The 21,887-nt window shown below is 46.9% G+C and overlaps 1 protein-coding gene across 2 annotated transcripts; it reads left to right on the top strand.

Moving 5' to 3' along the window:
* The first annotated feature begins 1,729 nt into the window (after positions 1–1,729).
* DDRGK1 (DDRGK domain containing 1) lies at positions 1,730–20,715 on the top strand. 2 transcript variants are annotated; one of them, XM_027559331.1, is made up of 9 exons: positions 1,730–1,898; positions 3,101–3,301; positions 4,420–4,532; positions 4,753–4,854; positions 8,114–8,236; positions 8,544–8,582; positions 11,103–11,159; positions 11,698–11,746; positions 19,966–20,715. In XM_027559331.1, exons 1-9 carry the CDS (start codon positions 1,808–1,810, stop codon positions 20,067–20,069), a joined length of 879 nt encoding a protein of 292 aa, XP_027415132.1. In that variant the 5' UTR covers positions 1,730–1,807; the 3' UTR covers positions 20,070–20,715. The 2 variants fall into 2 exon arrangements, with proteins under 2 accessions (XP_027415132.1, XP_027415131.1); XM_027559330.1 differs by lacking the exon at positions 19,966–20,715 and adding an exon at positions 12,060–12,359 and having other exon boundaries at positions 1,733–1,898.
* Positions 20,716–21,887: the final 1,172 nt, after the last annotated feature.

Genomic DNA, 21,887 nt, shown 5'->3' with positions numbered 1-21,887 from the left:
CTCTCTCCTTCATGGGGCAGATTCAGGGCCAGCTCTACTCCTGGTGAGGCAGCTCCTGTCAGGAGTATCATCGAAAGTCTGGAGAGCTGGCAATGCCTGGATTTTGTTTACTGTTAAAGACATCTGATCATCTCGATTATCAGCTTTTTTTTTTTTTTACACGCCAGAATTTGTCCTTGGGGAACATATTTTATCTTTTAAAAAAACCCTTTGCTCAATGACTACCATAGTGGGAATATTGCACAGGCCAAAAGGCATTACTATGTCTTAACGCAGGTCCTAGAATTTCCCATTCTACCATGTGATTCTACCATATGATCCCTTTCTACTGGGTGATTTGCCAATCTCTTTGGAGTTGACACGAGAAATAGTGGGTTAGATCAGGAAGTGGTGCCCTTGGTCTATGTCAAGTGTCTTCCTCATGAAGTCATGGTCAATCTTCAGGCATGTGAAGATGGTTCACAAAAGAGGTTCACCTCAGCAAAGCTGACCTCCTGATAGGCTAGGAGGAGCTTTCCAGGGACTGAGTATAGGCACCTGGTGTACCACAGATAAGAACCACGTGGTATGATCAGCACAAAGACAGTCAGAGCCCTGGAGGCTGAGAGAACCACCTAGGTTGATTGAGGGCTCCTCAACAAGATGTGGGAGACCACAAAGGTTATTAAGCAGGAGTATTGGAAGTGGGTATTCACTCTTAGAGTGAGCTGGACCTCACTCTAAATCTGATGGCCTTGGGGAATTCCCTGGTGGCCTAATGGTTAGGACTCTGCTTTCATTGTTGAGGATTTGGGAACTAAGATCCTGCAAACCAATCAAGCAGTCAATCATCCTGAAGGTCTTTGAGCCCAAGAACTTGGTGAGGAGGGAGAAGATATGTGAATACAAAAAATTGTATGAGGAAGTTTGTGTATGTGTGATTTTTAATCAGGATCCTTGGTTGCAAGTGACAGAAATCCTCTTAGGCAACAAGACAGAACAGAGACATATTGATTGCTTTACCTAACTGATGATCCAACATATAAAGAAATAGGTTCTTTGTTGTTCTGAACAGAAATGAAAGGGATTGCATTATTCGTTCATTAAATAGACTGTTAGAATTAAAATGTGAATTTTTATTTCTTTAGCTAGGATTATGATGGAATAATCTCTTTGGAACTGCACTTCCTTCATTGTGGAGGAAACTAAAGTGAAAAAAGGCAATTCTTGCCTTCAAAGGAGATTGTCAGATCCTATTAATTCTACCTCTGAAATAGTTCCTTTTATTTTTTTAGTATTTGAATGGTTGCCTGCATGCTTTTTTTTTTAACATATATTTTTATTTGGCTGCACCAGGTCTTAGTTTCAGTTGTGGGAGATGGGATCTTTAGTTGCAGGAAGTGGGCACTAGTTCCCTGACCAGGGATTGAACCCTGGCCCCTTGCATTGGAAGTGCCCAGTCTTACCCACTGAGGAAATCCCTCTGGTATTGTTTACTGTTTTGAAAATAGACAGTGGTTCAATCCCTAGTCTGGGAACTGAGAATCCCACGAGCTGTGAGCCAAACCAGAAAAAAAAAAAATCCTAAAACAGAAAGTATACATATATATATATATACACACACACACACAGACAACTGAGTCAATGTGCTGTGCAGCAGATTGATTAAGAAAAAAAACCAGGGCCTCCATTTAGTTAGGCCAGGGCGGGGCCGAGAGGTGGGCGGGGTCTAGATAGGAAATAGGAGGGGCCAGATGGGCGTTGGGCGGAGCCTGGGAGAGCCCGGGTGTCTGGGTGAACGCGCAGGTTCCACCTGGAAGTCAACATCATGGTGTCCCCCGTGGTGTACTTGGTGGTGGCGGCTCTGCTTGTCGGGCTTATTCTGTTCCTGACTCGCGGCCGGGGCCGGGCGGCAGCAGGTAGGAGATGCCGCCGCGCCAGGGCCGGTGGGGCCACGCGTCCTCTTATCTCCTCAGTCTGTGTAGGCCGTGGAGCCGCGGCTCACGCGCATGCGCGGACGTGCCAGGCGCAGCTGACCAGATCTCCGCGCCTTCACCTCCCGCAGGCAGCACGCCTGAGCATGCGCGCAAGGCGGCGACCAGCAGCTCGCTGCAGTGCAGATGCCAGCTCGCGGACCGAGTGGCAGGGTCCCTACACCGTTTTCCTGGCCCCCAAAGAGAGCGTGCCTTCATCTCCTCGCCCCTTGGCCCTCCCTGAGGGCCAGGCCCTGGCAGACACTACCATCCTTCAGCCCCCCCCGCTGCGTCCGTTGAGCGATCCACAAGGGTTTCCCATCCCTGCCAGGCCGGCTCCAGAGCCGCTGATGAGAAGGGGGCCACTAAGTGTTTTCTACCTACCTGTGAACAGAAAAGAGTATGAGGTGGCTCCAGCAAGCTCTCTCCTTACCCCTCAAGAACACCCATGTGTGCATGCACCCTCCTCCCTGTTTTGCATCCCTCCCGGAAGGCCGTGTCAGCTGCCAGGGCACGTAACAGATACACCTGTCATCCTCCACCCTGGCCCCCTCTCCATCATTTCTTTATCGGCATATGAGTTTGGGTATATGTCCCTCCCCTTCCTTGGGCCCACAAGCTATTCGCAGCATCTTTCAGGGGCAGGGGACAGAGAAGCTGAGGTAAGGCAAATAGCCAACAAGTCTTCCTGGGAGGAGAGACTTCACCTTCAGGTCCGCTCTCTAATTGGAGTTCCAGATAAAACCGTGGCAGGTGGTGTTAGGCAAAAGATTAATACAGTCCTGCTGTGGGCATTCATTCAGATGAGGCCTGGAGAGGTCAAGGTGGGCTTCTGGAAGAGGTAGAACAGCTCCATTTTGCAGGGTGGTAGTCTCCTGACAGGTCAGCTGGAAAGATGGGGCCGTAAGAGGAAAGAAGGGTATCAACAGAGGTGGGAGGAAAGGAGTGCTCTTGCTGCACTGGACCAAGGTCAGGGTTTGGGTTATGAAAGACTCCACAGTCAGGCTGAGAAATTAGGACTTTGTTGTGGGCAGCAGGAGCTTGGAGGAAATTGAGCAGAGGAGAGTGAGGCTTCCAGGATGCTGTTCCCCTTGCCAAGAGGTGAGTTGGGCTGCCAGAGAGAATCATGGTGCTTCTCTTCCCTACAGCTGCCCAAGAGCCTTTGCACAATGAAGAGGTACCTGCAGCAGCAGGCCGAGTGGCTCGGCCTCAGCCCTTAGAGCCCGAGGAGCAGAGAGCTGCAGGCAGGCCCCGGCGCCGGAGAGACCTGGGCAGCCGCTTGCAGGCCCAGCGTCGAGCCCAGAGAGTGGCCTGGGCCGATGAGAATGAGGAGGAGGCCATCATCCAAGGTGAGAGGGGCCCAGCCTGGTGGAGAAAGGGCCTGGGTTAGAGGGTGAGGTGACCCCAAAGCTGGGCAAAAGAATTCAGTGTGAAGCCATAGTGTGGGAGGAATGTCTGGGAATCATTGGATGTGGTTAGGAGACACTTTGTTGTTGTTTAGTCGCTAAGTCGTGTCTGACTCTCTTGTGAGTCCATGGAGTCCTCTGTCCTGGGATTTCCCAGGCAAGAATACTGGAGTGGGTTTCCATTTCCTCCTCCAGGGGATCTTGCCGACCCAGAGATCAAACCCACGTCTCTGCATTGGCAGGTGGATTCTTTACCACTGAGCTACCAGGGAAGCCCCTAGGGGAGACTTAGGACCCATCCTTTGTTCCCTGGGGACTGGCAGCTCTGGACCCTGATCCCTATTCCATTGGGCCAACCCCTTCTTCCTTCATTTAGGCTCTCAGTGTCCAAACAGGAGGGCAGGAGTCTTTAGAGTGACCTAGAGAATTCTTCAGTCCACTCCTTCTATCCCAGCACTCTTCCTTGTGGGGGTACACTCATTCTCTGAGGGCTTCACCCAAGGACTCAAGTGCCCTCTTTATGGCTATGTAGCGTCTAATGTCGGAGAAGGCAATGGCACCCCACTCCAGTACTCCTGCCTGGAAAATCCCATGGATGGAGGAGCCTGGTAGGCTGCAGTCCATGGGGTCGCTAGGAGTCGGATACGACTGAGCGACTTAACTTTATATTTTCACTTTCATGCATTGGAGAAGGAAATGGCAACCCACTCCCGTGTTCTTGCCTGGAGAATCCCAGGGACGGTGGAGCCCAGTGGGCTGCCGTCTATGGGATCACACAGTCGGACACGACTGAAGCAACTAAGCAGCAGCAGCAGCAGCAGCAGCATCTAATGTTATCATCTATTTTCTTGCCCCATGGTTCACTCACCCCTCTCCCAAACCTAACACACACATCCCAGACAAATTTCTGCGTGGCAGAGGCTTTAAGAGGAGAGCTGGGCTAGTGGTATTTGCAAGTGAGTGGAAGGAAATCCCCCTCAAGGAGAGCAACAAGAGAGAAGGTGAATATCATCCGTCTTCTGTGGCCAGGACCTGACGTGTCTTTCTCTGACCATACTCAGCCCAAGAGGAAGAAGACATAGAGAAGCCAGTGGAAACTCACTTGTCAGGGAAAATTGGAGCCAAGAAACTACGGAAGCTGGAGGAGAAACAAGCACGAAAAGCCCAACGTGAGGCAAGCAGGAGGGATGGGGTGCAGCTCTGAGAGGTGGGAAAGGGCCCTGCCTTCCATGTCTCCTATGTAGTAGACTGTCCCCTCATGTTGGGTGGGTGTTTGATGCTTGCCTAACTCCATCTCCTGTAACCATGGTCTTTGGCCTGACCTGGCCTGTTTGGGAGGTGGGCAGGCTCTGGCTGGAGGTGGAGATGTCCCAACTATGAAAGCCTTTCTCCAGGCAGAGGAGGCTGAGCGTGAGGAACGGAAACGCCTTGAGTCACAGCGTGAAGCAGAGTGGAAGAAGGAGGAGGAACGGCTTCGCCTGGAGGAGGAACAGAAGGTGAGCCAGGCCCCAGAAGCTGACTTCTATCTGCTGCCCAGGCAGCCTTACTTCATGTGTGTATGTGTGTGCATGCTCGCGCACGCTCAGTGGTGTCCAAGTCTTTGTAACCCCATGGTCTGTAGGCCATCAGGCTCCTCTGTCCTTGGAATTCTCCAGGAAAGACTGCTGGAGCAGGTTGCCATTTCCTACTCCAAGGAATCGTCCGATCCAGGGATCAAACCCACGTCTCTTGCATTTCTTGCATTAGCAGGTGAATTCTTTAGTGCTAGTGCCACCTGGGAAGCCCTCTTGCTTCCCATGCCGCTTCCCTGCACCTGCAGCCTAGAAGAGGGGCTGTGAGCCAGGTGCAGGCCCTGATTTATTTGCTTTCTGTGTTCTGGGCACAGCTTCTATAAAGCTGCTGCTGAAAAATGAGCCTGAAACCGAAATTTTGTGCATGTAATTTATTGAACACACCTGAAGCATTTGAAGAACACTGAGACAGAGTGGCTAGAGCAGGGTAAGGAAGAAGGAAAGGGATCAGAGAGGTGAGGTGGGGCGGGGGGACTCTGAATCCTGAGGCCCTTTGGGCCACTAAAGAGCATTGTAAGAGATGGTGGATCATATCTATAGCAGGTTCTGTTCAGGGCCTGGCATAGAGAAGATGCTTGGAGAATGGAGAGCACTGCAGTAAGTGTGGTGAATCAGCCTTTGTTTGCCAGGTGCTTCCTTCCTTTTGAGAATCAGGTGCCCAGGAAGGGCACCACCATAAAGTTGTGGGGTGTATAGAGTAAGAGCCTGGGCTGCCCAGCTGGGAAGACCCCATAGCCTGGTACCTTTGGCCTCTGACTGGCCTTGTTATTCAGGGACACTGGATGTCCGGAAAGCCTGGTTCTGGATGCTGTGACAAATGCGCTGGAACACAGCAGAAGATTTCAGTCACTAAGTCGTGTCCAACTCTTTGCGATCCTGTGGAGTGCAGCATGCCAGGCTCCTCTGTCCTCCACTGTCTCCACAGTTTGCTCAAATTCATGTCCACTAAGTCAGTGATGCTATCTAACCATCTCATCCTTTGCCGCCACCTTCTCCTTTTGTCTTCCGTCTTTCCCAGCCTCAGAGTTCACTTTTCTGAATATTGATTATAATAATGCACCTAAAGTATTCTGGGGCTCTTCTCCCCTACACCCCATTTCCCTTACTATTAACATCGTACCTTACACCTTACTGTGGTATATTTCTTACAACTAATAATTTATTATTAAGTGAATTTGACACATTATTGGGATTTCATTAGTTTTGCCCAAATATCCTTTTTCTTTTCCAGGGTCCCATCCAGGATGCCACGTTACACTTAGTTGTCATGTCTCCTTAGGTTCCTCTGAGTTGTGATAGTTTCTCAGACTTTCCTTGCTTTTGATGACCTTGACAGTTTTGAGAACTGTTGGGAAAGTGTTTTATAAAATGTCCCTCTATTTGCATTTGGCTTATGTTACTGTCAAGGTTAGAATGGGGGTTATGGATTTCTGGGAGGAAGATCAGAGGTGGAGTGCCATCCTCAACACAACATATCAAGGTTTCATGTTATCGACTTGGCTTATCACTTGTATGTTAACCTTGATCACCTGGCCAAGATTATGTTTGCCAGATTTCTCCATTTCCCATGGTTTCTTGGAAACAAGCTACTGCATAGCCCACACTTAAGAAGTAGGGAGTTATGCTCCATCTACTTAAGAGGAGAGTATTTACATGAAGTATTTGAAATTCATTTGTACAGATTTATCTTTTCTTTATTTATTGAATTGTTTATTTGTATCTACATGGACTTATGAATATCTATTTTGCACTTTGTATTGTAATCCAAGTGCTATCTTTGTTTTTTAGCCATGCCACATGGCTTGTGGAATCTTAGTTGCTCAACCAGGGACTGAACCCAGGCCTTCAGCAGTGAACATGCAGAGTCCTAACCACCTGACTACCAGTGCAGTCCCATCCAATGCTATCTTATTTACTTTTTTGCTTAGATTGTTCTAGCTTTGGCTACTGGGAGTGCTTTTAGTTGGCCCCTGTTTACCTTTGACATACCCTTACTGTTTTTCTTCTTTGAGTACTTTCTTACTTTTGACACTGAAAAATGCTCCAGGCTCATCCTGTATATTCCATGTCACAGCTTTATCTTCATGTTTAAGATAGATCTTTCTGAGAATTCTGGAAAATGGGTTGGTTTGGGCCAAGACTGTTGCATTAGGTGGTGGTGGATGGATCAAGCAGTTTTCCAGAAGTTAAAGAAAGAAGTGGTAGATGGAGCCTCATTTCTGACCAGGGCAGCTGGCCAGATAGCTGTGAGATTCGCTAAGCCAAGGATTCAGGAGGAGTCCAGATGTGTGGGGGGTAGATCACAGGGTCTTTCTGGGACATCATCAATTTGAGGTGTCTGTGAGACGGCCCAGTGGGTGTGCCACGTGGGCAGTCGTGTGTTTGGGAAGAGAGATTTGTGGAGGGATACAACAGCAGCAGTCACTGGCACTCAGATACCCTTACCATTAACATCATACCTTACTGTGGTATATTTTTTATAGCTAGTAATAATACGTTATTATTTAGTGAATTTAACACATTGTTGGGATTTCATTCGTTTTTCATTAGGGCATAATTGATGCTGTGGGCATAGTGAGGTGGCCTAGGGAGTAGAGGAGAGAGAAGGGACTGGGCTGAGTGATGGAGGAGGTGGGAAGAATGACCCAAAGAACAGGAGGAGATCCAGGAGAGGGTAGGGTCTGAAAGCCGAGGGATGGAAGAGGGGATGGTAGGCTCTCCCCAAGGCCACTGAGAGGACTGGGGTATGAGGCCTGATGGTTGTCCCTTGAGTTTGGTGGGTAGAGGACATGGGTGAGGCCATAGCAGGACTTATTTTGGTGGAGCTGAGTGTGCAGAAGCCAGATTGGAGTGGGCTAGGGGGATAGTTGACTGATGGGAAATGGAACCTGGGTTTTGTTCAAAAAGCTTGGACATGACAGGGCAGGATGTGGGAGGGGGTGGCTGGAGGATGTTATAGGACATTCATGGCAGGATTTTCAGGGAGAGGGATGCTGAGCAGCATCTGGGAAGTGATAGAACTGATTGAGAAGAGGGATCGTGCAGTTTAGCTTAGGGGCCAGAGGGATCAAGGTCTTGAAGGAGCTCTGTCCCTGAGCTCTGTCTCTGGCCTCTGGGAACAGCAAAGACTAAAACAGAGTAGGATGGCCACTCTATCTGACTCTTGCCTCCTCTGTGTCCACAGGAAGAGGAGGAGAGGAAGGCCCAGGAGGAGCAGGCCCAGCGGGAGCATGAAGAGTATCTGAAACTGAAGGAGACCTTCGTGGTGGAGGAGGAGGGTGTGGGCGAGACCATGACTGAGGAGCAGGTGGGTCCACCAGCCCTAGAAAATGTTCCCTGAGCCCAGAAAGGCAGCACAGCCCCATCTCAGACACCCTGCGGCTCCTCACCTGCTTCCCTGGCCTTCCAGTGAGAGGCGGGTGGGCATCAGGATCAGCAGGTTCTAGTGGCCGAGACCTTGTCTTTGGGAGAGGTGGTGCCTCGATCCCCTCCCCACAGGAGGCTGTGCTGCTCACCCAGGTGGTTGGACAGGCACTCGGCTGGGTAGGTGGGTAGGCATAGAGCCTTGTGGCCCCTGCCAGGGGACTCTCATCTTGATTTCTCTGCCTCTCTAGTCCCATAGCTTCCTGGCCGAATTCATCAACTACATTAAGGTAAGAAATGCAGAGCAGAACCTGGTGTCAGCTGCTTGCTTCTTGTATGTGTGTTGGGTTCATCTTCAGGGCCTGGAGGGGGTAGGCCCAAGCGGGGTCTGCACACATGTCACTCAAGCTTGTGCAGGAGTGGGCAGGTGGGCCTGCTAGGGTCCTGGCCAGGAAAGCCCCTTCTCCTCTGACCCCAAAGGTGGGGAAGGACCTGATCTGTGTGGGAGGTCCGATAGCTTCCTCATGCTTAGGGTTTGACAGTTTCCCGGCTCTTCAGACCCCACGCTTAGTGAGTCATTGTGTTTTCAAGTTTCTTCACACGTGTTTTCTACCAGTTCTGTCATACTGAGGAGAAGCCACATCCCCTGCCACGTGTTCCTGACCAGGAACTTGGGTCTTCCTCGGGATACTGGAGGATGTTTCCTTTGGAATCTAGGGCAGGGTAGCAGGTGTGCCCCCTTCTGTCTGCAGCTGCAGCGCGGGCCTCCTGAATACTGCTCCGGTTGCATAAGCATGTCCTGCTCTGCTTTGCTGCTAAGCAACTTCTCTCCCACAAAGGATGCGATGAGGGGAGAGGTTTTCAAGTGCAGCTTAGGGTGCAGAGGCGGCTGAGGGAAGGAGTACAGAGGGAGCGGAGGCGGTGGTGGGGGTGGTACTAGGGGTGCCAAGGAGCCAGGGCTTGCATAATCCCCCCCACCTCTCCCAGAAGAGAGCAGGGTTTATACACCTCCTAGCTGCAAGGGGCTAGGCTCACAGCCCAGGGGCTGGGGGTTCCTGAGAGGGAGAAGGCTCCCTCAGACTGACCATTCCTTTCTTATAGAGTCCATTTTCCGCCCTGGCACACTTGATTGAGGGCTGCAACCCTGGGCAGGATATGTCACACTCTCCTCTATTTGGAGCTCACTGTCCCCACCCACTCAGTGGGCAGCAACACAGCCCTGAGTCTCTCCTCCAGGAAGCCCTCCTGCATCAGCTTCAATCTCCGCCCCCACAAGGCAGAGACCTGAGAACCCCCAGGGAAGTTCCTATCCTTGCTCTCAGCAGCTCTCCGGAGGGGCCATTTTCTGGTGTTTTCCAAGCTCTTTTGGAGTTTAGTAGAAGTTTCTCCAGCTTATGCTAGCTGATTGTCCCAGAGCTCCTGTTGTAGGGAAAAGGAGAACTTCCAAAACTCAGCCTACCCACCTTCCTCTTGGCTTAAGGGGATGGGCCCTTTCATCCTAGGGTTTCAGAACTAGAGGGACATTTCTGTGCGTAGCAGTTACATGAAGCTCGGCTGTAATTTGATATTGTTGGTTCACTCTCCCTTCTGGTTGGGTTGGGTTGGTTGACTGATTAGTTTTTCCAGACATACTTTTAGTGCCAACAACCCCTCAGACCAGGTTTTCAGGGACCACCTGGGGTGACTCCATAATCACACTCTGAGCTGTTGCTGGGAGCCCGGCACCCACTCCCTGCTTTGTAGGTAGAGGCCAGCTGGCCAGGTCACCTCGTACTTGCCCACGCCCTGGCCCAACTGCCATTCACTTGCCTCCCTGCTTACATATTCAGTCTGGCATTTCGAACAGTCTCACGCCATCTGCAGCTGGGGAGGTGTCACCGTGTCAGTCCTCCCCCAGCTCATTTGCTGTGGAAGATTCACGGGAATGCAGACGATCGCCTTCTCACAAGTCATGTGCTCTTTGTTTTGAGGGAGACGGGGCAGATGCAGGTAGAGCCCACCAGTGGACCCTCAGCTGCACCCCCTGGGAACTAAAGTTTCTTCTGAGGGTGTGAAGGAAGCTTGTGGGCACATGGCTGTGTGTGAAAAGTGCTGGCTGGTGTTACTGACAGTTATCTTGAGGGCTCATACAGTGTGAAGAGGATGGTGACAGGAAGTATGGGCATGTCAGCATTGTCGTGATCTTTGGGCTAGGGAGCAGTGAGCAAAGGTGAGGCAAGACTTAGCTGCCTAGGTCCTGGCTTACTGGGGCTGTTTATCTGCTCTGTTCTCCCCATTCTCACCTTCTCCTTGGCGGGGCTGTGGGCCATGTCCTGTTCAACATTGCTTCTCCCACACCTTCTCAGTGCCTGGTCCTGGCAAGTTCTCAGCAAACACAAGTCCCAGAAAAGGTTTTTTAAAATAGCTTTTGGTGATTGTCATTCCTCCCCTTCATCTCTGTGGCGTTTCCCCTTCCAGCCTGTCCAATGTATTAGAAAGACACCTCTGGTTGCAGAGGAGAAGCCGGCAGCTGTGCTTGGTTCTGCAGGTGTGTTGCTGTCTCAGGGTGGTCCTCAGTCCAAGGGCCTGGCAGGCAGATCGCTGCCCACAAGCAGGGGAACAGGAGAGTTTATGAACGTGTATGTCCTCTGTATGGGTGATTGGGAGAGTGTGTGAGTAGTGTGTGAGGGGAACAAGGCTCTCCCGTAGGATCTGCACAGTGTGTGTCTAGCCACCCAGAGCAGATCAGATCAGAACACCAACTTCAGAGGGTGCCAGTATGGAAAAGGATTTGCCCAAGCTCAGCCTTGCACCTTCTCCTCCCTTTGTAGCAGTCCAAGGTCGTGCTCTTGGAAGACCTGGCTTCCCAGGTGGGCCTACGTACTCAGGTAAGCCCTGTAGGGTGGCCTGTATGTGGAGTGCAGCCATGGAATGTGTGTGGCTGTCAGAACGGGCCTGCCCTAAAGATGGAGAGTCTCAATGCCCCTTCCCCCCTACCCCCAACCAAGAGTGAGTATACTGTAGGAATCTCTCGTCACCCCAGGCATCCTGCCTTTATAACTAGTTGGAAAGCAGTCAGGAAGAAAAAAAAGAAAAAGGTCTGAACCCCATCACTCCAGCAGCCCAAATCCAATTACCTAGACAGCTGTCCTACAACAGGCCATACCAGCCTCCTCAGCCAAATGTCACCACTTCTCTTTTGGTTGGAAGGGAGTCTCTCTCGGGGTGGGGGTGGGGGGGTCCTGCCAGACTCCAGGACCAGAGCCCCTTCCCTCTAGGACCCTCCAAAGGAGACACGTGGAGTCACATTTCAGGGTGGCCATGAGAAGGAGAGGAGAGGTTTGGTTGTGGTGGGAGGAAGGTTGTAGGTGCTCCTTCTGGGGGCAGCAGTGCCTGTCCCTACTCTAAGAACTGTTCTCCTCACAGGACACCATAAACCGCATCCAGGACCTGCTGGCTGAGGGGACTCTTACAGGTGAGAGGAGGACAGTGTCACTGCGGGCCCTGGCCTTGGGGAGCATCTAGCCGTGTGGGGCTGCAAGGCTAGGATGAGCACCCTGGGTAGGGGAACAGGGTACAAGGAGGGGCCCTGAGAAGGGGGATGCAGTTCAACGAGGAGGATGCCAAGGCCTGGTGATGGCTTTGGGTGACAGGACAGGCAAGGAAGCCTGATGTGACTCACCAAAGTTGGATACAGCTGGGAAAGGCCAAGCAGGCAGGCAGGAGGAGTGGGTGGGTCGCTGGGCATGTGGGGAGGGCTCAGCACCACGACCTGCATGTCCCCACAGGTGTGATTGACGACCGGGGCAAGTTCATCTACATAACCCCGGAGGAACTGGCTGCGGTGGCTAACTTCATCCGGCAGCGGGGCCGGGTATCCATCACTGAGCTTGCCCAGGCCAGCAACTCCCTCATCGCCTGGGGCCGGGAGACCCCTGCTCAGGCCCCAGCCTGACCTAGGACTTCCCTCTTGGACTGAGAGCTGGCATGGCCTACCTGGCCATACATCTTTGTTCCTTTTCACCATCTTGGGGCAGATGGAGTGTGGCCAGGCAGTTACAGATTAAAGGCCCTATCAGTACTCGTGAGCTTGGTGTGGTTTGGTGTGGCAGAAGGCCTGGCCTGGGGTGCCAGATGAGCTGGTGAAAATCTCATTTTGGAATTTATCTTGGGGATTGGGGTGGGGTCCTTTGGAAACAGATGCAAGTTCCATTGTTATGAATGCATGCATTCAAAAAACACTGATCATTTACTCTGTTCCTTTGTGCCCTGCATGCCCAGTCCCCAAAGCCTGGATGAGGTCTTACTCCCACCCCTCCCACCTTACCAGAGCCATAGAGGGAATCCTCTTGGGACACATCTCCCCGAATTGAGGAAGGAGTTCTCACCATGAGAGCTCTTATGAAGAAGAGTTAATGAGAGGTGCCACAGATAAAGAGTCCTAGAAAACATCAGCCTTAAGTGGGAGGGAAGGGAGGTCAGGGAGGAGAAAGGCTGAGCCAGCTGCTTGTGGGACAGGGAGAAAGAAGGGGAAGACCTGCTTGAGCTGGATGGAATTGTGCGGTGGAGGGACCTTGCTTCATATAGGACTTCACATGAATTCAGTTCTACATCCTTGACAAAAGTTTAAATGGTGTGGGCGATTCCACCCACTGGGGGATGTAAGGACCATATGTTCAGGAGTAGGTGTGAGATGGGAGATGTGTGTCTCCCATAGGGTCAGTCAGTGGTTCCTGTGGGCTGTTCAAGGCATGAGCTTCCTGCTGTGCTGAGGGTGAGGCATGTGTTTAAATGTGTATTTTTTATGCAACATGGCCCCTAAACACAACCACATACTTAACTCTGGTGCCTGGTGGAGGAAGAGGCAGCTTTCTGTTCCAGTCCAGGAGGAAACTACCTACGTAGATGGTGATGGGGAGATGGGGCATCAGGCTCCCAGAACACCCTTCCTGAGGGACCCTTCCTGAGGGATTATCAAGGGTGATTTTGACTCATTTGATTCTGTAAGCAAAAACTGTAGTACCTATATTCCAAGTACGGTGGGACTCTGGTATTTCAGTCAGCAATGGGCTGAAAAGCGCTACCTGCGTTGTTTGGAAGGCCAGTGGGAGCTCAGTCTAGGAAGAAGAACTAGACACAGATAACCCAGTGTGAGGGAGATAAAATCCAAAGGGAAAAGAGGAGCTGGCTTACAGTTAGAGCAGTGGTTCTCAGCCCTGGTTGCTCATTAAAATCACCTGGGGAGCATACCCCAATCTCATGCCAGGCTGTACCCTGGACCAGTTCAATCAGAATCTCTCAGGGTGGGTCCAGGGAGAATCAATAAGAGATTCCAATGAGTAACCAAGGTTGAGAGCTGGTGATGGAGGTGGAGGTGGGGTGGAAAGGCAGGCCGAAAAGTTGCAAGTAATTAAAATCCATAGTGGAGAGGGCTTCCATGCTTTCCCTCAGCCACTGCCATCCACATAATAAGACGGCTGTGGCAGCCCCAGCCACTGCATTCTATCCTCAGGACACTGCCCATAGGGTAGGAGTGTGAAAAAGGCATAACCCTCCCTCTTATCCCAGAAGCCTTCTAAGATTCTTTATGTTCCAACAGCTTAGTGTGGAGAAGAACCTGTAATCCTTTGTGCGCTATTTAGTAATCAGTCTACTAGTCTAACAAATTTATTAAATGAATATTCTTCCAGACAATAAGTGATTAGTGTTTCAACAACTAATACATGAAAACTTTCAGGTTTAACCACTTAGACAAATTTTCATGCACATATTAATTATTACTTAAATACTTCTAAGAATTTAAACTCCCCACGTGAGTACAGTTGACCAACAACAGGGCGTTGGGTGTACTGGCCCTCAACACAGGTAAATATCTGCCTGTGTAACTTACGGCCAGTCCTCTATCCAAAGTTCCTCCATATCTGTGGTTCTGCATCTGCAGGTTCACTCAACCACAGATTGTGCTGTACCATAGTATTTATGCTGAAAAAAATCACCTCATGAGTGGATTCAAACAGTTCAAACCCATTTTGTTCAAAGGCCAGCTGTATATGAAATTATTTTTAAATACTTTTATACCTTAAAAAGTTGACCAGACACACATGGTTACATTACTGATCGGTATCTGCATTGCTAAAACTGATGATAAACATTTCAGTTCAGTGGATTTACATTTGCTTATTCACTAGCTCTGTTTGTACTTATATTTTTTCCTGAGGGTACAGTTTTCACTTATCCTGAAGCACAAAGGTGATTATTTCAACTGGCGGAGGGTATAAATAACTGGCAGAGGATGGTGATTCAGAACCAGAGACCCATCTGAGTCCTCAACATGTTTTGTGGCTCCTCTTTCATAGATTTTTCCTCTTCTGTCAGGAACTCTAGACTGATGGCTTCAATCAAACCGATAAGTTTTGGGTTTTGTAACCCCTAAATTACACAGTGCTTGTTGTGCTTACAGATGCCTCATCTTCACAGCCCAGCCCAACAGGTCTGTTTTGAAAGCACTTTGCTCCCAGTAGTTTGGTTCTTTCACAGCTTTTCTTTCTGGGGCCTCATCATGCAGTAGATAGGGTCTTAGATCCCTGACCAGGGATGGACCCTGCGTCCCCTGCAGTGGAAGTGCAGATTCTTAACCACTGGACCAGCAGGGAGGTTCCATAACATTTCTTTTTTAATGCACCTTCAAGGTGTATTGAAAAGCAGTGGTTGGAGAACCATGTAGTAAACTCATCTTTTCAAAGGAGTTGTTTACAAAATTGATCAAAAGTTAAAAAACTGTTAAATACTGAGTATGAATGAGGTAGGTTCCCCAGCTGCTGTTGCTGCTGCTAAGTTGCTTTTAGTCATGTCCAACTCTGTGCAGCCCCATAGACGGCAGCCCACTAGGCTCCTCTATCCTTGGGATTTTCCATGCAAGAGTACTGGAGTGGGTTGCCATTTCCTTCTCCAATGCATGAAAGTGAAAAGTGAAAGTGAAGTCGCTCAGTCGTGTCCGACTCTTAGCGACCCAATGGACTGCAGCCTACCAGGCTCCTCCATCCATGGGATTTTCCAGGCAAGAGTACTGGAGTGGGGTGCCATTGCCTTCTCCAAGGTTCCCCAGCGAACCACAGTAAATAAAAGATGGCCTCATCCACAGGTGGGGGCAGGGCAGTGCTATTAGTATAACAGGGAGATGGTCAGTTATCCAGCCAACAGGTGTGTGGGCTATACTACAAGGGGAGGCCTGGGCTGAGGGGAAGCCAGGTGTACAGAATGTAGATTTATGGTTCACTGAGGGACATGGAGCGTTGGGTGAAAAAAAGGGAATGTTGGGGGCAAAGATGAGAGAAGGTGCAAAGGGAGCTTGGGTCCCAGTAGGGAAGAGCTGAGCCCAGACATTTGGGCTATATTTTAATTAGTGTTTTAAATCACGAACTCATTTCTTAAGCCTTCTTTGCAATCTGTGTATCCCACAAATCTTTATTACTCTGTCACCTCCTCCCTCCACACCCCCATTGTACTGCTGGCGGGTACTGCAGCAAGCCTTCACGAGTGTGTGCTCCAGGCACCTCCAGTCCTAAGTCCTGCCCCCAAGATTGGAGATGACTATTCTACCAAAGCTGTGCTTTTCAAACTTTTTTGACAGTATCTCTTACTAAGAAAACCATTTTACATTCAGGACTTGGTACATGTGTGTGTGCATATGTACAGATGATGAGCAAGCTGAAGTTTCACAGTAACCCTTTGCTTATCATGGTTTGATGTATGTTGATATTTGTTTCTCTGTTTTCTTTTTTTTGGCCACCCCGCACCTGTTCTGGCCCATAGCAGAGAAATCCCGGACTCCCAACCCCTAGACCACCAGGGAACTCCCTATTTCTCTATTCTGTTTCACTGCTGATGGTGACTAAATTGATTGTATAGCTCATTCACAGATCTCGACCTACAGTTTGAAAAACAGGGTTCTAATGAGCCTGTTCCTTATGTATTGACAGGGCCAAGGAGCAGTATCTGAGTGAAGAGTAGCACATCATATAACTTAAAGTAGTCACAGAGTTGTAACAAAAACAGTGTAAACTACAGTGGGGACATTGAAAAAAAATATTTTCCTTGGTTTAGCCTGATATAATGAAAAAAAAATATTTTCCTTGGTTTAGCCTGATATAATTTTTGATTAGTCATACATAATTTTTGACTGGTTAATGCAGTATTTTACTACTCATTAAAGGTGAATGTGAAAGGGAACCTCGTAATAGAACCTACCAAATACTGATACCATAACGCTAAGCTTGTTTAAATATAACCCTTTGCATGTAACCTACTAGATTTACTTTGACCAAGTAGTCATTGGAACTTTCTTATATGATTTTACAATTTGACTTAAATTTCTAAAATGATACAAAAAACAAATCCATCATCATCATCATCCCCAAACTAAAACCAGTAGTGTTCCAACTGTATCGTAATTGAGTAACTGAGATAAATACTTCTGTCGTTCTATTTTCTTTATTTCTCATCAGTGAAGTAAATCAAATCACTTTTTGCTGTGCTAAACCCTATAGTAGGTATGTGGACACATACTTGATATCTAGCTTGACAGTTGTCTTGATGCCTTTTTAGTTTGTGCATATTGGATATATGAGAAATGTGGACCCCGAAGGCAGGTAATAAAAAAAAATTTTAACCACCCCTGTACCTATCTGCAATGTTAATGTACAGAGTTTACAGAGAAGACTTTCTGCTGGACAAATTTACCCCAGATTTTACAAAAATTTATTCTGGTAACACTTTTGGAGTTTGCAGGTTTCCATAAAAACTGATTACAAGTTTGGACATGACCATAATTTCCATGATGCAATAATCATTTAAAATACTATTTTGCTTGGGGCTTTAAGAAGGACCAACATGCTTCACAAATAGATGTGAGTACATAAAACTCACTTGAGATGGTGGGTGGGGTGGTGACTTGTATTCTTTTTTACCTATTTCTAAATAACTTGCAGTGAGGTTTATATCATATAGGTACAGATAAGTCTCTGTCAGTATAAACAAAACATCAATTATATAAAAACAGAAAAGAAAAATATTACCCAAAAAAATTCCTGGAGAACATAAAAGCATAAGCCATCTTCTATCTTTGGTAAAATGTGCAATTAGTAAAGAATAGTAGTAAAAAGGAGAATACAGTCTAATAATGTTCTTTTATTTTTCCTTTCGCTTTCCATTTTCACGGGCCCAGAGTGTGTATGTGTGTGTAAACATCATCAGGTTGTAAAAAAACCCATCATACTTGGGTCATCAACATTTCAGTTATAGTTTTATATTGGTCTAGATAACCCCCAAGACTTTTACTGGTCATTCCTAGGAATTTTTGGCACAGATTCAGAGGTTTTTATTTCTTTTATGAAGCAAGCACAGCTAGAAAAAGCTTTATGCAAACATCCAAACTTTAGCATGGATTTGATTGTCTGCTCCCCAGTTTGGCATCTCGAGTTACTGCCCAGTCATTCCAGAGAAGCCCTAGTTCCCTTCTGGATAACTTGGTGGGTAGGTGTGATCCCAAAGGATCACAACCGTCTGCTAATTTGGTAGGTTTTTATTTACATATCTTCAATATCAGCTGAAGATGTTTACAACTGCTTATTGGCCATTTGTATTCTGTGAATGATGTGTGTGTGTGTGTGTGTGTGTGTGTATAATATATATAAATATTTAAAATATATGCTGGGTTTTTGTTGTGTCATGCAAGATCTTATTTCCTGACCAAGGACTGAAGCTGGGCCCCCTCCTTTGGGAGCTTGGCATCTTAACCACTAGATCACCAGGGAAGTTCCAATGATATATTTCTATCTTTACCCATTTTTCTAGAGATCCAGGGATTTTGTGGCTTCATTCATCATTTAAAAATGAATGTTGAATGTCTGTTACATGCTTGCATTAGTTTTCTAGTGATGCTGTAACAAATTACCACCAACTTAGTGTTGTAAAATAATACAAATTTATCATCTTATAGTTATGTAGAAATCCAACACAGGTCTTACTGAGCTAAAATCAAGGTAGGGCTGTGTTTGTTTCTGGAGGCTCTTTTCCATCTTTAAGAGGCCACTCATTCCCAGAGCCTCCGTCCTCTATCTGCAAAGCAAGCTATGTTGTATCCCTCAAACCATACTTTGATAGTCACATCTCCCCTGCCATCACCCACCTACTACTTCTACTTTTAAGGACCCTTGTGATTACATACAACTCACCTGGATAATCTGATTTTAAAGTTATTAGAAAACTTCATTCTATCTGCAACCTAAATTCTCTTTTGTCATGTAACCTAAGTTAGTCACAGGTCCTCGGAATTAGGACTTGGACATCTTTACTTACTAGAGTGTTAAGATGGGAATGCTGTGCTGTGTGATGGGAATGTCCGACTCTTTGTGACCCCATGGACTGTAGCCCTCGAGGCTCCTCTGTCCATGGGAATTCTCCAGGCCAGAATACTGAAGTGGGTTGCCATGCCCTCTTCCAGGGGATCTTCCCAACCCAGGGATTGAACCCTGGTCTCCCACATTGCAGGAGGATTCTTTACTATCTAAGACACCAGGGAAGCCCAAAAATACTGGAGTGGGTAGCCTAGCCCTTTTGCAGGGGATCTTCCTCACCCAGAATTGAACCAGGGTCTCCTGCATTGCAGGCGTATTCTTTACCAGCTGAACTACTAGGGAAACCCAAGATGGGAATATGGAATTTTAAATAAAGGATCCTGTCTACATAGACGCTATTAATACAAACTAGTGGAGAAGACAAGTGGTTTATCAATCACATAATTTTCTTCTTTTATCTCATTTGTCAGATTTTGGCATTAAGACTATTCTACCTTTATAAAATAAATTAGCTTTTTTTTAAATTATAGTTGATTAACAATGTTGTGTTAATTTCTGCTGTACAGCAAAGTGACTCAGCTATATATAGATATGTATATTCTTTTTCTTTTTCAAACTTTAAAGCCAATTAACAATGGTGTGGTAGTTTCAGGTGAACAGTGAAGGGACTCAGCCATACATATACATATGTCCTGCTGCTGCTGCTGCTGCCGCTAAGTCGCTTCAGTTGTGTCCGACTCTGTGCGACCCCATAGACAGCAGCCCACCAGGCTCCCCCGTCCCTGGGATTCTCCAGGCAAGAACACTGGAGTGGGTTGCCATTTCCTTCTCCAATGCGTGAAAGTGAAAAGTGAAAGTGAAGTTGCTCAGTCGTGTCCGACTCTTAGCGACCTCATGGACTGCAGCCTACCAGGCTCCTCCGTCCATGGGATTTTCCAGGCAGGAGTACTGGAGTAGGGTGCCATTGCCTTCTCCGAAGTCTAGAGCTAGTACCATTTAAAAGAGTAGATATTTGGGACTTTCCTGGTGGTCCAGTGGTTCTGCACTTCCACTGCAGAAGGAATGGGTTTGATCCCTGGTCAAGGAACTAAGTTCCTACATGACACTTGGCATGGACTCCCCCCAAAAAAGGTAGATCTATAACAATGCAATTTGTAGTTATTGATCTTATTAAAAACTACAATCAAAATAGTATTTAAATAACCATTTTTCTATCTGGAAGCTTTAGTTAGTACACTGAAAAAAAGCTTGAAAAGAAAAAGAAAAACATTGAAAAAGAAAAGCTCATTTTATTATAGATAAAATGATTTCATCCTAGAAATCTCTTTTTTTACTTCAGGCTTGCTCCCGACGCTCCAGGTCTGTATCTTGAGTGCACCTCTTCAGCAAGGCCTTCTACCTTATTCTGAATTGGGATCCCCTGCAATCTCAACTTCTCTTTAGTACTTACCACTTTCTAATTCACTGTGTATTTTACTTACTGTCTCTTCCTACTTGAGTGCAAACTCCATTAGGGCAGGGATTTTTGAGCAAATGTGTAATATTTTAATAGTTTTTCTAAATTTTCAGAGTTTACTCACCTGTTTATTCTTCCAAGCAAACCTCTTTACCTTAAAATAAAGGTTTTTTTTTTTTTTTAAACAAAAGTAACACATGCTTGTTGTAAAAATGCAAACATTACCAAAGTGCCTAGAGTCCTCTCTTCTGCTATGCTCCCAGAAATCCCACCATCTCAAGGTAGCCACTGTTATTAGTTTGGTGTGTATCTGTTCAGGCTTTTCTATGCGTGTACGTATTTACTCTTAAAAATAATAGAAAAATTAAGAGTATAGTGTGTATACATGGTATTCTGCCACTTGCTTTTTTGGACTTGCATTGCATTGTTGCATTGTTATTGATTAATCTTCTACTAATAGAAAAACTTTTTTTTTTTTTTTTTTACTATTACAACCATTATGTCAATGACTGGCTTCTTACATCTATCATATAATTTGTGATGGTATGGTATTTCTTCCAGAAATGGAATTGTTGGGTTCAAGGATATAATGCATTTCTCATTTTAATAAATCACCCAATTGTCCTCCCAAAAGACTGTACCAGTTTATACTCTCAAAAATATTTTAAGAGTTCCTATTTTCCTACAGCCTCACCAACATGGAGTTTTAATTTTTGTTAGTCTGATACACCCTCTCTTTTTTTTGGCCTTCCTCATGGTCTGCAGGATTCCCCAACCAGGAATTGAACCCAGGTCCTTGGCAGTGAAAATGGAGTCCTAATCACTGGACCGCCAGGGAATTTTCCTGTTAGTCTGATATACTCTTGTTTTGATCACTTGCTCTTCACCCTATTGGTGAGGCAGAGATTCTCACTTTAGGATTATGGGGATAGCCAAACACAGTACCTGGGACTGAGCAGGTGAGACTGACAACACATATACTCACAGCTCAGGAGAGAACACCACAAGCTACACAGGGCCACAGAGGTGTTGCACTAAGGAACAGAGTGAACAACCAGAGACTATGGGAGGCCAGCTCTGTAGCAGCAAGAGGGTGAGTGCCCCTGGTTCCTGCAGGGGATATGCTTGGCTTTTTAAAATAAATCTGAGGGCTGATAGAGAACTGAGACCCACTACAGTACTCAGAAATAATCTGTACCTCATCCATTTGATAAGGAGGATTGTTTGACTAGGGCCACTTTTGGTTTAGGCCATTGGAGGCCCTCTGGATTTTACCAGATGTCAAGGTAGCACAAAATATTGAATCTTAATGTCAATCTTTCCTAGTTAATTATGAGAGTTCTTATTTTACTTTTGAATGACTTTTTGGCATCTATTTTGATGATTGTTTTTTCTCATTTAAGACAGTCATGGATTAAGTTCTTATACAATAATATCTAATTTTATTTCCTTGATTTGTATTTAGGATCCCCCCACCTCAAACTGATCAGTATGACTGGTTCTTTTTCTGTCCTTCTTCCTTTATTGGGAATTGGTATAAAGGGAATGGTGGCTTCATAAAATGAAATACCATTTTTACTTTTCTGGGCTCTGATAGAAATTTCCAAGGTGAGGATTATCTGATCACTGAAAGTTTGAAAGAATTCTTCCATTAAACCATCTGGGCCTCGAACCTGCTTCGGACATCTTCCTTGGATAGTAGTTTCAACATCTTTCTTGTTTTTGTAATTTTATTTCCCAGAAAAGGGTCCACATTATTAAATATCAGAGTTTCCGTATGCATTAGAACAGAGTCAGATATGGTA

The sequence above is a fragment of the Bos indicus x Bos taurus genome, chromosome 13, assembly GCF_003369695.1.
Source record: "Bos indicus x Bos taurus breed Angus x Brahman F1 hybrid chromosome 13, Bos_hybrid_MaternalHap_v2.0, whole genome shotgun sequence".
NCBI classification, from domain to species: domain Eukaryota; kingdom Metazoa; phylum Chordata; class Mammalia; order Artiodactyla; family Bovidae; genus Bos; species Bos indicus x Bos taurus.
This window is presented reverse-complemented; position numbering and strand designations above follow the sequence as displayed.

Coding starts and splice junctions, on each gene's coding strand:
- DDRGK1 (XM_027559330.1), top strand. CDS start 1,808: ATGGTGTCCCCCGTGGTGTACTTGGTGGTGGCGGCTCTGCTTGTCGGG. Junction 4,533..4,752: donor CACGAAAAGCCCAACGTGAG/GCAAGCAGGAGG, acceptor GCCTTTCTCCAG/GCAGAGGAGGCTGAGCGTGA. Junction 4,855..8,113: donor GCCTGGAGGAGGAACAGAAG/GTGAGCCAGGCC, acceptor CTGTGTCCACAG/GAAGAGGAGGAGAGGAAGGC.